Raw genomic sequence first — 14,285 nt, 5'->3', positions numbered from 1 at the left:
AAGAAAACCCGTAACCCTAGGAAAATCAATTTTTTTCGTGTATTTTCTCGAGAAAAGCATGTCTAAAATGAGACTATAAATTGCGAAGAGAAAAGTCTTTTCATGCAGTTGCATTTGTCCGTTAATACTGAATTTAAATGAAATTTTACACTTCGTTTATTATCAGCGTTTGTATGTTTTCTGTAAGTATTTTATATGAGATTTTGTGGATTTTTTTTTATCCGATTTGACAGTGTTCCGAAACCTTTCGTCGTCAGTTCAGTTCAAATAAAGGTGCAAATCGATCAGAAACATGAAAACGAAAATACGCAAATAATCTGGTGTTCATATTGTCTGTTTCGTAAAAATTTCCTTAGCTGGAATTTTAATTCTGAGATCCGCTTAAATTAACTACTGAACGCTAAAGGCTTTGTAGAGATGGCGAACACACTTTTGTCATCACAGACGAACCTTGCTTGCTAGTTCCTATATTGCTTTGTCAGCCAGCTTAAGAAGAAAGGACCCGTTTCCGCCATTTCAGCCTTGGCAAGTTATAACACAGTAATTAGTGCTGCCTTAAATTTAGTGGATCGGTGGTGGCTAAAAAGACCATCCCAGTTGGCCGAAATCGTTGCCGTTGCCAGCTGACATTGATCATGGACCCCTCTTTCCGACAGAGGCCAAATCTGTTTATGGCCGTACGAGTCAAAATGTTCTCCAGATGGTTGTGAAAATCGTTTGTCGATGCAATATCTTCAGGACCTCTGGTAGCTGCAGTATTCGAGGCTTCCATTTTCTCTTGATAATTTGTTTGTTAAGTTAGGTTGTTATAGATGGTTTCACTGTTCGCATCCATCTGAGGGGTTTCGAGATGGTGTTGTTATCCACGATGTGGACATAACCACGACCCCTAGGACTGCCCGCTAAAAACCAGAATGAGAACATGTGCCACAGGAATTCTACTGAAACGTATGAACCCAGAGGACTATTCCGGTTCCTATGGTACTAGATAACCATTGGTGGAGCTTCGTGGCCCAAGCCACTTCAAACAAGTCTGCGTCCAGCCTCGGCTATGACCACCCAATGCCTTGAAGCATTTGCCTACTGTATCACGACCAGCAAATCAATGTGAATACACCTATTGCCGAGGCCACCACGTGGAAGTTCTCCTCGGTCACTTCCCCTCCCCCTATGTCGATGCACCTTGTTCAAGTGAAAATATGGGGAGTTTCGCGGGTGATGCCTGTCTAACGCAGTGTCCTCATTACGGGAACCCAGCACTCTGTACGGAAACGCATTCACCTACCCTAAAAAAACAACACGTTGACATCAGCCTTTTATTGGGACAAGGCTAGCTTAGGTTAGCTTTATTGTTTGTCCACCCTACACTACACTTTGATCTCTGCCCAATAGGTATTCCTAATTACATAGTAATATAAGCTTTATTGAGAAATCTGCACCTCTTCTGTTATATGATCTTCTCTCAATTGAACGGTCCTATTCCATACAAAAATTATAGAAGTAGGTCGTGGTGTGGAGCATTTTACTGTCCGCAAATGTTGGTATCAAACCAGTTCCGTTCGCATCTTTAGGTTACTTTTCTTTCGCTTTCGCTTTTGCATCTTTCGCTTTTTCCGGGGTACAACGTGGCCAAAACAAATCCCCTATTTTCAAATGAAACCAATTAGATATAAAGAAATGAATCCTAAAGGTAGCCACAAGGGCTTCGTTGACGCTAGGATAGGGAGTTGGTTAGTTTTCTTCATATGAAAACGTGCCCGCTTCATATAAAGCCTGCACGGATGCGGCCATTGAAATTCCCTGCACTTCCCTAATTGATTTCGAAAATGTTCTTTTCAAGGACGAAGCTAATTTCGATTTTTAACAGAATGTGAATAAAGAAAATATGCGATACTACGCCACTAAGGCTCCGACAAGGACGCATGCAACATCTATATAGCAACATGGTAGAAAAAGAAAACGTCACCTCCGTGCCAACTTAGAAGTTGGGTAAGGAAGTAATTAATCTCACCGTGCGTTCTGTTCAACCATGGGTCTAATTTGTCGATATGCCGCGCAGTCCACTTGCCCCTTGGCTCATTTTGCCAACAAAGTTGCCACTCGCTAAGGGTGCGTTGACGTTCTTCACGGGCAACCACTTCTCTTAAGTTTTCACCCTTACGGCGATAGATAGTTTTGCGCTCCTTGGCAAAGATGGCAACCGGGATCACTCACGCAATCACCATCACAGTCGGTTCGGAGACGGTGCGATAAGCAGACACCACTCACAAAGCTGCCCGCTTCTGCACTTGAGCGAGGCGTTTACGATGCACCTCCTTGTCAAGGGCATCAGCCCATACCTCCGCACCATGGAGAAGAACGGACTGCGTTGCTCCCATGAGGAGACGTCTCCTAGTTGATATAGGGCCCCCGACATTCGCCATTAGCCGACTCAAGGCGGCGACTCCAGTTGCAGCCCTGTCCGCTGCTGCTTTGATTTGCTCGAAGAAGCTCATCTTCGAGTCGAGCATTAAACCAAGATATTTAATCGCTGGTTTTGACTCTATAGTCAACTCGCCGATCGTTATGGGACGCAGGGTCGGGGTTGTCCTTCTGGTCAGGATGACCACTTCCGTTTTTTCCAGCGAAAAGTTGAAACTGTAAGCAGTCATGCATCCGCTTACCCGTCGCATCAATATGCCAAGTCTGCTAGATCCGGTGTTTAAAACTACGAGCCCGGTTCTCGCCGCCATTTCCCGAATCCGTTTCCCTCTGGAGTCTGACTGAAGCATGCCCCATTCAATAGCCCTGGCATTAAAATCACCGCCAACCAGGATTCGTCCCTCCGCGCTCGAAACAGCGTCCTCCAGAGCATCAAACCGGCGCCCAAAGTCCGGCATCGTCTCATTCGGCGTCAAGTAAACGCTAAAAAACGTTATCCCTAAACACCGGATCCAGACAAATCAGTCCACCCGGCCTTCGGCAAGAACACGAAGTCGAACATTGTCCCAAAACCAGATGGCAGTGGCGCCCGATAAGTCGAGATACCATGAGGACGGGTCCTTGTTTCGGTATTGCTCGCTAATCGGCACTATATCAGCATTTACTTCCGCAGCGAACAGTGCTGGCAACTGGTGAGCGGTTGCACTCCGGTGCATGTTAATTTGCAAAATGCGGATCATGGCGTTCGCACCCTAGCCCTGTCCAATTCCGCCCTGAAGATCGGACACCGTCCCGAGCCCGCAGTGTGTGACGCTATCACCAGACGCGTTACGATCCCTGCAGAGAACACAACTCTCGCTTTCCTTGCAAGCCTTCCCTTGATGACCCACTTGGCCACATCTCCGGCATGTTGTCCTCCTGTCTGGACCCTTGCAAGCTGCTGATGTGTGTCCATAGTCCAGATACCTGTAGCATTTGGTGGGGACTATCCGCATTCGTACCCTGCATACTACCCATCTGATTTTGATTCTCCCGCTGTTAAAGAGTTTCCTCGCATATTGCTCGGGGACTTCCACTTCAGGTTTCATCCTGCAGCGGATTTCACTAAGGACTTCCGCAAATGTCTTGCGGCTTAATGAGCAGAGCCGACGGTCTAGTCCTTCTTCGCTTCCTCGCTTTTTGCGCTCCTGGTTTTTGGTTGGCAGCCTCCTTGTTTTTGGGCAGACGTGTCTCTGGCGACGGAGTCCGTTGTTGCTTTTTTTCCTTTTTCGCCCTCTTTTTTTTGGGCCCTGGAGACTACTTCGATAAAGTTTCCTTCAGGCACATCGTCCTCTTTCCGCTTTTTCCCCAGTTCACTTTGTAGAGGGCTATCTACGGTCCGTTTGATGCAAGCAGCATTCTCAGCGGGGAGTGCGACTGTTTCTACTCTACAATCGTTCAATGCGGTCCAGTAGTTCTCCAGTTCCATCAGCCCGTTGTTGACGTCTTTGCTGACGTTCCTCTGAAGAAACGTTGCCGACCGGATACGTTTCACCACTGCTGCGCCCTTTCTGATGAGCCTTTCCTCTTCAGCTCTAGCGAGGACGGTCGAATGCACTTTCACTCGATTTGTGTCCAAATCCATCTGCTCAGGACTAGCGATTCTTACTGAGCTTACTTCCAGAACAGGGGCACTGCAAGGTATTGGAGTTGACATCTCCGCGCGGTCAGTCGCGCCATTTGATGAGGCTTCCTCTTTATTTGGGCGCCCCGGTGTCACATCGGGTATTTCAGCCCTCTTTCGCTGACGCACTCAGCTCTTCCTCCTTGCCTGTTGTTGCGTCGTTGTTTTTTATAAGTTTCTGAATATTTTCCGTGAAAAAGTAACCAGCGCATTGTGTGCGAGGGAGCGGGCTGCAATAGTCAGGAACGGTATACCCTCGGGGACACAGCCCCTACCCCAGTTCCCTGAGGCCTGACCTACGCTTAGCTGATCCTGGAATTCACGGACGAATCAGCGCTCGCTCAAGGCAACGCGGTCTACTAACACCGGTTCAATGCACACTTCCCGACCAGGGTCCCGAAGGGGCTGGCTCCTCATACACGTCGCAACTACCACCTTGGCAGAGCTACGCTCACATCACCCCGTCGACGCCGACAGCGAGTTGTCGACGACTCCGGAGACTCCCAGTGTGTCCCGACGTGTACCGGTCATTCGCGGTTCGCTCTTCACCGAGAAGCTTTCTCGAGGCTACTACCTAGGAAGCAGGTATGCTGCCAGCTAGGCGGCAGAACTACTTAGTCGAGCACCTCGGGGACGTCACACCCCGTATCGTAAGCAACCCGTTAAAAGTCGCTAACGACCCCTGAGAGTCCCTTGAGTTCTGGAGTTCCTTCTTAAGGCAGGCCTAGACCGGATATCGCTTATTGCGCCGTTGATGATGCAGGATAAGTTTCCATTTTTAGAAATAACACTAAATTCGTCCCAATATGAACTCAGAAGAAGGTCATCGTCATATATCAGGACTGTTCCTTGTTGATTTGAAATGGATGTAAAAAGACCGAAATTGATATTCGATAGATGTTATAATGCTAAAGCGATATTTTTCTTTTTAGGTAATAGATGCAGCTGAGCCTTCCACATCGTCCATTCCTGTAACCAAAAAAGTAAGTATATTTTTGTCTGTTGTCTGACAATGTCTTTCTAATTTTAATAAATATACGTATATAATTTGACTTTCTTAAGGTGTCTGTTTTGAACGAGTCTTCGGAGGTAAGTAATTGACTTTTATCTTCATGAAACCTACAAATCTCAGTTACTATCTTTTGCAGACTTCCACAGCATTTATACTACAGAAATCAGCTTGGGTAGGTTTTCAGCTCTTTTTTATCAAAATATATGGTTCCAGCGCTTGTTATTTCTTAATGGAATGAACAGCATTGTTTGTGTTACCAAAGGCGGACGAACTCGAATGGGATTGAGTTCAGCTCTAAAGGCGGAATGAATTGATTATGCGGAAAGGTTCGACAAAGCGAAACTTGGAAGTTCCACTTGTTGAGATTTTAGTAAAAGGTCAAACGTCCTGTTGTCTTTGAGTGCAACTTCTTCATGACCGCACATTTTAGAAATGATGGTTTGGATTGCGCTGCCGACAGAACACTCTATTGTGTTTCTTTCAGTATCTCCCTCCGCTGTAGCTGGACGCCTTCCCAAACCCGTAGGGTCCGTGCACATGTTTTCCTACACCGATATTAGGCCACTTCCACAAAATTAAATTTGTAGATCTCCCTCCTTAGTGACTGCAGGACTTATTTGGCCTGATTCGCGCAGATTCATAATATATTCTTAAAACGCATGCCTACCGTAACGAAGTCAATATATGTATGTATATAATTCAATGCAAACCCAAAGGAGGAGTTACTAAGGACATCTAAATCAAGTACCTTATCATTCCTGCTTGAGTTGCATGCAAACAATAATGGATTTGCATAGCCGTTCCTGGCGAGCATAGATCTCTACTTTGTCGTGTTCCATAGCCGAGGACCTAGAACAGACTCCTGATGAACTTCTGCTCTTGCATCATACATTTACATCGATCCTTCGTCCGAATCATAAAGTACCTTCCGCTGTCGGAAGTATTCGAAGATATATATTTTGCGTTTTTGCCACGATCAACGCTTCGATAATACGGCTCCATTTGGCACACTGAACGCGTTCTTGATGTCCAGAGTCACCAATGCGCAGTATTTCCCTTTGTCGTAAATTTTCTGCCTAGCTCAAAAGTCGCTTTGATAGCATCAACCGCTGACCACCACTATCAATTATTGGATATATTTGGTTATAGACTACTCGCTCGAGGACTTTGCTTTTTGTATTCAGAAGACAGATAATTCCATAGAATGTTGGTTCACCAATCGGCTTACCTATCTTCAGGATCGATACAAGCTTTTGTACTATCCACTCTGCGGGGAAAGACCCTTCTTTTAGGCAGTCTGTAAATACCTGTCCGAACATGCTTGCTATCATTCTAATCGCTAGTTTCGGCGCCTTGTTGACGATTCGATCAATATGGAGGCTGCGGTATTACGAGGCCTTTCCACTGCGTCCAGAACTTCATCTGCGGTTACTGGAGGGATGTCTTTGGCAATCATTGGTATCATTGGGAAGGTAGTTTCCGGATGTTGGGGAAACAATGTCAAAACTATCTCCCATAATAATCTATTGCAGGATGGGACCTTTTGCCTTTTATTGCCGACATAACCGACTCGTATGCACTTCCCCATGGATCAGAGTTTGCCTCATCACAAAGTCGCTTGAAGCAATAATTTTTTAGTTTTCGTGATCGCCTACTGGAACTTGTTGCGTGCCTGTTTATATTCGAGTCACCTTTGTTCATACTCTGGCGTGTTTCTTCGCCTTCTGGCCTTCAGGCATTCCAGTGTTCCACCAGTAGTTAGGGTGCAGGTTCCGGGAGTGTACACGTCTTGGTATGGAAGTTTGGTGTATTTGTTGGGACCGCTGCAAAGCTTTTTCTACGGCCGGTTCAGCAAACTCGGTGTTCCACTGCAACACTTCCAGAAATGCATCCTCATCAAGTGCACTTGACCAGCCTGTTTCTGGTTTCTTCAGGTGATTTATTGTTCTGGGTAGTAATATCAATAGTATCAATAGTAATATATGTCGCCTGGTGGTCTTAGTGCAGTCTTTCGCCTAATGATTTTTCCCTCTACACAGGTTAGATGTATCAGTGGCGCTCATGTAATCCTTCCCCATATGTCCGAATCCGAGGCATTTAAAACATTTCTCTAGTGGAATTTGTTCGGGTAGCCTGCACACAACCCAACCGATTCGGGCTTTGCTCGCAGACATAGGTTTAGTAGCTGATGTTACAAACATGGTTAGGGTCCCTGTTTGTGTTCTGCCATATGCTCTCCTCAGTCTCTTGATGTCCACTTCCTGCACGTACTCCATTTTCAATTGGTGTTAGAGCACTGCACAAATTTCTTCCTCGGTACTGATTTCGTCAAGATCTTTGTACTTTATCGTAACCATTGGCCGACTTACGCGGAAGGTTGCATGCGCGCCGAATGAAGCCTCGATGTTACTTTGTAGATCGTTGTGATCCTTCTTTTCCTTCGACAGTTCGAACAGCAATCCTCCCTTTTTGTTGCTGTCTGTATCTCGTAGCCAATTAATTCGGAAACGACTGAACCAATTGTCACCAAATTTGATGAGATTATGTTTATGAATCCGTTTACATATAGCCAGTGACGCTATTTTGCATTGAGTTCGAGGGGGGTCCCCATGCACGTAAACGGGGGTGTACAATTTTTGTCATTGAATAGCCATGTGGGGTATCAAATGAAAGGGCTCGATTAGTACTTTTGGGAATGAGGCAAGGCCAAGGCAGTAGATCCAGATCCAAGAGGACTTATAAAAATTGTCGTTGGCGCACCGCTTCTGTTATCTTTGGCTTTTTAGCCGGTCTCCTGCATTTCAACCCGTTTTCATATAAACGCTTGCTTAGTGTATGATGTTATATCACGTCAATTAGCTTGATATTCCTTCTTTAAAAAGGGGTACATCAATATCTCCTTTTACACCCATTTTCTGTTTATTTGCTGCTATAAAAAACCGAGGTGTAAACTGTTCTAAACTTAACTTCCCGATTTTCCCGAGAAAAGAAACAAAAAGCCCAACAATATTGAAAAATCGACCAGACTTTCGACAGAATAAAGCGGTTCAAATTCTTTTCAGATATCCCACCCGGAATAGTGAAAAAACAAATGAATTTGATAATATATTTTGATTTTTCTTCATAATCTAAAACCCAGCGATACAGTCAATTTTCTCAAAAAAGTTTATCGTTCATGATTCGATGGACAGATACTGTATGCTTCAATTTGATTTGAGGCCCAACTGGTATATTTTCCGATTTGTCTCTACTTTAGTTATCATAAATTATATATTTTAAGAAAATTATATATCGTTATTGCATTATTATTATTATTCTCGTTTTTTGAAGGGAAATAGAAATGCAATAGCGGAATTAATCGATAATGTAAAAGATTTGACGGAACATATTTTACGGCTAGTTAAAAGCCAGGTGCGGGCAATGCAGAGCGCGATGGACCAATTTGTAACCTACGTTATCTCAGAAACTATAAATTATGAGCGTGATGTAGAGAATATTGACAATATGACCCAGGAAATATTCAAGGAAAACCAGTTAGACCCGGTGGGAAACATTTGTGTTTTGTCGGTTATGGTGAAATTTCAGATTCAGCTCGCATCAAGTGCAGTTGCTGGTTATCAATGTCTCCGTCCAGCAGTGCAAGCCGTGATCGAATTACAAAAACTGACTAACAAATACACTAAAGAAATGACTAGTGAAATAGCAGCTTCTACTCGGAAATTTGAAGAGTGCTCGAATACAGGATGCAAACAGGAATATGTAAGTATAATTGTTTAAGCAATAAAAGTAAATCCAGTTTCCCTCCTCTGTCCTAGTAAATTTTAAAAAATTTGGTGGCGTACAGGAATGACCGATAAGACCAATTATACTAACCCTGATCAACGTGTGAGGCCAGAAAAAAATGGCAGGGTCAGTCCCGAGAACTTTCAACATGAAAAACGATCTAAGACAATGGGATGCCCTATTATGCATCCCTTTCATCCTAGCCCCGGAAAAAGTCATCAGTGGTGCTGATGTAAGTGCGGGAGGCACCATCCTCGTCAAATTCACTCAACTACTAGCCTATGTGGACCATATTGACATTATTGAGAAAAACCACGCGAAATGTATAACCGGCCTTCATCATTGGTGCGATAACTTGGGTTGCATATTAATTAAGGCCAATCGAATTACATGGTGGTAACGTCAGCACCAAAATTGAAATAAACAACAGCAAATCGCGCTGGTCAACTAAGAACGATAAACATACAACTTTGATATTGTTTATAATTTCGCCTGTCTAGGGTCGAGAATCACAACCGATAACGGCTACGCCGGTGGAATCCACGCAGGATTATTGGCATCCAACAGAGCCCCTTTCACCTCACAAAATGTATTCCGCTCTTAATGTCTCACCATAGGCTCACAGTGTTTCCGGATAGCTGAGTGGTTAGAACATAAGGCTGTCGTCCGGAAGGTTATGGTTCAAATCTCACTGGTGGCAGTGGAATTTGTATCGAGATTCAGTCGACTGTGAATGAGTACCTGAGTCAAATCAGGGTAATAATCTCGGGCGAGCGCAATGCTGGCCACATTGCCTCCTACACGGTTCTGTAATCCTGTTATTATTATTATAGGGTCAAATTCCTTACTGCATAAGACCATGATCTTGCTTATCTCATGTATTCCTTGTATACTTGGGTTCTTAGCAAGAGAACTTCCGATTTCTTAGCCGCGTATGATATAAGAATCTTCCTAACAATTTTTGTCCACCTATATGAGGATGAATGATTCCGCAGCCTATATAAAAACAAAATGAATGAGCGATACCACGACTATTTGGTCGTGAATAAAATCCGGCTTAGTAAGCTGCGGTGGGCGGGTCACTTGATTCGTATGGACGAGAAAGGTGGAGCCCGAAAATGGTAATATTAATGGTATAAAATGAAGCCGTGAGAGACCCTGCTTAAGATTAAGCGATGGCGTAGACCAGGAAGCCAGACAGCTTTCGATATTGGCGGACCTCGGCTCAAAACCAGGATGTTTGGGCTTCCTTATTAAGATAGGTCTAGATCGGATACTGGTAGTAACGCCGTTGATTATGACGATGACTGCCACTAGGACAGGCAAACTTCCTTGTCCCCATTTTCCAGCGCCTTCAAGCGTTCCTAACGGATTGTTTGTAGGGTCACACCGCCTCCATTGTCTTCGGAACTTTGTATTCCACTCCTCGCTATTGAGGCCAATACACTGTGCCTTCGACTTTCGAATTAGTTTTTGGTATCGGTAGTCTCTGTATTTGGTATTTAGATACCAAACTTGCTGTTCTTCCTTCTGGACTTTCCAAGAAGCAGAGTGGCACCATTTCATCGGGTGCCGGGAGCATTGGAGCCATCAGTCACTTACAGCGACATCTTTGATTCTGACCATTTAACTCTGGGCTTCCTTGCCTGCTCCTGCCTTTAATACGAGATGGGGTTGCCAACGCGGATAAGTAATCTCCCCTATCTACCTTTTACATTCGTAGATTCACATTTTCGTCTATGAGCTCAAGGCAGGTTTTTCCGGATATGGTTAATTTACATATTTTGGACATCATTGTTATGTTTTGCCTGCAGAGTTAGTAGTATCGACAGCCGTTCCATTACTAGCGGTCCGTGGGTTCAGAAATATGCCCGGAAGTCGACTTTGATCTGTCCCATAACTGATTTTCTAGGTTGCTGTTCATTACTTTATATTATTTGCTCCTTACGTTCAGAAGCAGTTGATGGATGATATGGAAGACCTGTTACTCTGGAATTGTCCGGTACTTTACTACGTTACTACCAAACGTCACTCCCTGGGAAGTGAGGTAATCGCCACTCCTCTAAAAATACACCCGTTTGGCTAAGGTCCATCACTCACTGTGGAGGCAAGCAAGTGTCAAATCGATGAAAAGCAGGTGAAGGAGGGATTTAGACTGCGCTCATTGTTCTAAAGTGATTCGATGGCTATTAATGTGGTCTGTACAGGAATATGGAGAGCGAAAGCAGCCTGCTTTCTAGCGATTAAACTTTCGAGGTGTCCTTTAGCGCTTTCGAGTATGACTTTAGGTGTTACATTTGTAACAGCATATAGCTTTCAAGTACCCCTCAAATTGTTGCACTCAAAATGGGCGCCTTTCCTCAGAAACTTATACACAATCTCCCTTTTCCACAAAAGAGCAAGAACTTTGCTGAAACGGCAGAGGTAGCGTAGAAAATTTTGGGGAGAAGATCGTCGTTTCCGTTTGAAAGAGTAGGAGGTATCCGCTTGTTATTGTGGTTTGGAGTATCACTGACAAGAAGTAGAGCTTCAATGGATGCTTTATAATTGGGAAGGAATCGCAGTGAAATACTTCCTCACATCTTCAGCTGCTCAGCATCGCGAACAAGAAGAAGAAATTAATATCTCTCATCAAGCCATGGAAAAGTGTACGTCCACCCGCAAGCTCTTCCCCGATGAAGTATCCGGCAGATAAATCTTCATTATTTGCAGCAGTTTCGGCTTCCTTTACCAACGCAATGACAATCCTTTTGTCATGCTCCTACTCGCTTCATTCTGGCTGTATTGAGAATTCATCATTTTACTTTGTAGGTTAGAGGAGGGCTTTTAGGATGTTCGTTTTATCAGTAATATGGCCTGGTCTGCAGTCTTCGATATGTTCAGATCGCCTATGGTTTCGCTTGGGAACCTACTTAGAGCGATAATGAACTTTCCTTGAAAAAGGGGCAGCAGGGCCAAGTTACACTCCTTCCTTCCATCAACTGAGAGGTACTTAAGACTTAACATGTCAAGAAAAAGGATTAAGGTTATCATTCATTGCACTTATGGAAGTCTTTTAAAAGAAAACAATATGATGAAAGAAAATATCCACAAATAATAAAAGATTTACAACTTCATATGTACCTTTTACTTCTCTTTCAGATCAAAGAAGTGGACATTGCCTCTACTAAATACTCTGAAAAATTCCAATCCCTTGAGGGAAATATTCTGAAAAGTCTAGCTAAGGCGCGCGAGTTGTATCTCAGTTGTAGGAGGGAAGCGATTTCAGCCGTAACGTATGGTCAGGATGATTCATTTAACTACATTCGATCGTGTCCTGAATGGCGGTCCACAGTATTTTCAGATAAATTTAATTGTTTTAATTCACGTTTCAATAAATGATTACAACTCATTGTGGATAAGTAATATCTTTGTGGGGCTGATATTTATTTAGTTATAATTATAGATTGGCGGTCAGAGGGTAGTATAGGTCCCAGGACGAAACGTGGATTGGTACCCACGATGGAGCATAAAACCTGGGAAACGCCTGCTCAACCAATACCAACAGCTCTACTACCAAACCCTATCTCCACCTGCATGTGGTGACCGCTGGGAGCTTTTTCTCTATGGAAAACTACAGATGGAGAAGAATAAAGGCGAGTCTCCCACGCCTAAAGACGGGACAAAATGTATCAACTGGTCCTCCAGGTTGGGGGTTGGGTAGGGCTGACAACCCTATACGGAAAACCGATGTTACGGAGCCACGAAAGGAGCCTCGGACAGGATGGATTTTACAACGATGAACCCGGCAATGGCAACGGATTAACGATTTGCAGATTTTCTCATGGAACGTGCGCTCCCTGTACAGACCGAATGCTGCTGAGCAGCTAGCCGATACCCTATTCCACTATAAGGCTGATGTAACAGCGTTGCAAGAGATGCGATGGACAGGGTACGGTTTCCTGGAGAAGAACCCCTACACCATATATTATAGCGGCCAACCAGTAAATCATGTGCTCGTAGTAGGTTTCTTAATCAGCAACCTGCTTTGAAAACATAAGCGAAAGGCTATGCACTGTGGGTTTGCGAGGCAAGTTTAGAAATATAAGCCTCATAAACGTTCACGTCCCTACAGAGGAGACTGCAGATTCCAAGAAGCATACCTTCTACGAGGCAGTTGAACGGACCCACGAAGCCTGTCCCAAGCATGATATCAAAATCATACTTGCAGATTTCACCAGTCAAGTAGGGACGAAGCCCGTATTCGAACGATATCTGGGCTCCCATGGCTTACATACGGAGGCAAATAATAACGGATTGCGCATTATCCAGTTGGCAGTATCGCACGAAATGGTTGTTGGAAGTACCTGGTATGCGCGGAAAGCGGTCCACAAACATACGGGGGCCTCTCCAGACGGGACCACTTTCAACCAAATTGACCACGTGTTGATTGAACGCCGCCACCTCTCAGCCTTGATGAATGTCAGAACATATAAGGGAGCCAATATAGACTCGGACCACTATCTCGTTGGCATGGTGCTCCAAGCTCGAATTACGACACCACCTACAATCCTCTCTGACAATCAGGTGAGAGTTAACACTGAAACCATCCACAACACAGCCCTCCACGACACCTATAAAAGGGAAATGGTAGCCGCAATAGCCGCAATCAACAGTGGTCCTGGAGACCAAGCATCAACAAATGATCTTCACAACCACCTGAAGAACGTTATCATGGATACGGCTACAAAGATACTTGGCCCCAACCGCAAAAAAAGTCGGAACGGCTGGTTTGACGATGAATGTAAGCTAGCAATGGAACGGAAGAATGCTGCATACCGAGTAATGTTGAATTCTCAAAGAACGCGGGCACGCGCAGAGACTTATCACGAACTCCTTTGAGCGGAGAAGCCTGGGAGCCTGAGAGAATCAACAAGTCTGTGAACTAGAAAAGTACAGGGAGCAACCGCACCAGGCGCGGAAGTTTTACCAACAAGTCAGCAGGATGAAGGCTTATATACCTCGTTTCATCCTGCCGAGGCAAAGAGGCAATTCTGATTTCCGACAGAATGGGAATATTGGAGCGATGGGTTGAGTACTTTGATCAGCTACGGAACAACCAGAACATCGACGAGTTGGAGGTCCCGCCACTGAAGACGACGGACAAATACTGCCACCACTAGCATAGGAGAAACAGTCCGTGCAATTCATCGGCTTAAAAATCATAAGCCGCCAGCAGCGAATGGATTTACATCCGAATTAGTTAAATATGGAGGTGACTAGTTACCCAGTAGTTCATCACCTTGTGCTCAAGGTATGGGACAGCGAATCAATGCCTCACCATTGGCAACGAGGCATTATCCGTCTCATACACAGTGCAGCAATTATAGAGGTATCACGTTGCTGAGTACCATCTACGAGATATTC

At 44.6% G+C, this 14,285-nt stretch overlaps 1 protein-coding gene across 1 annotated transcript; it reads left to right on the top strand.

Moving 5' to 3' along the window:
• Positions 1 to 104: 104 nt before the first annotated feature.
• LOC119659678 lies at positions 105 to 12,284 on the top strand. The gene is made up of 6 exons (XM_038067901.1): positions 105 to 182; positions 5,017 to 5,067; positions 5,147 to 5,173; positions 5,233 to 5,268; positions 8,427 to 8,855; positions 12,021 to 12,284. Exons 1-6 carry the CDS (start codon positions 138 to 140, stop codon positions 12,258 to 12,260), a joined length of 828 nt encoding a protein of 275 aa, XP_037923829.1. The 5' UTR covers positions 105 to 137; the 3' UTR covers positions 12,261 to 12,284.
• The last annotated feature ends 2,001 nt before the right edge of the window (positions 12,285 to 14,285 follow it).

Source organism: Hermetia illucens, chromosome 6, assembly GCF_905115235.1.
Source record: "Hermetia illucens chromosome 6, iHerIll2.2.curated.20191125, whole genome shotgun sequence".
Classification (NCBI taxonomy): Eukaryota; Metazoa; Arthropoda; class Insecta; order Diptera; family Stratiomyidae; genus Hermetia; species Hermetia illucens.
The sequence above is the reverse complement of the archived record's forward strand: the minus strand, read 5'-3'. Positions and strand labels throughout refer to the sequence as shown.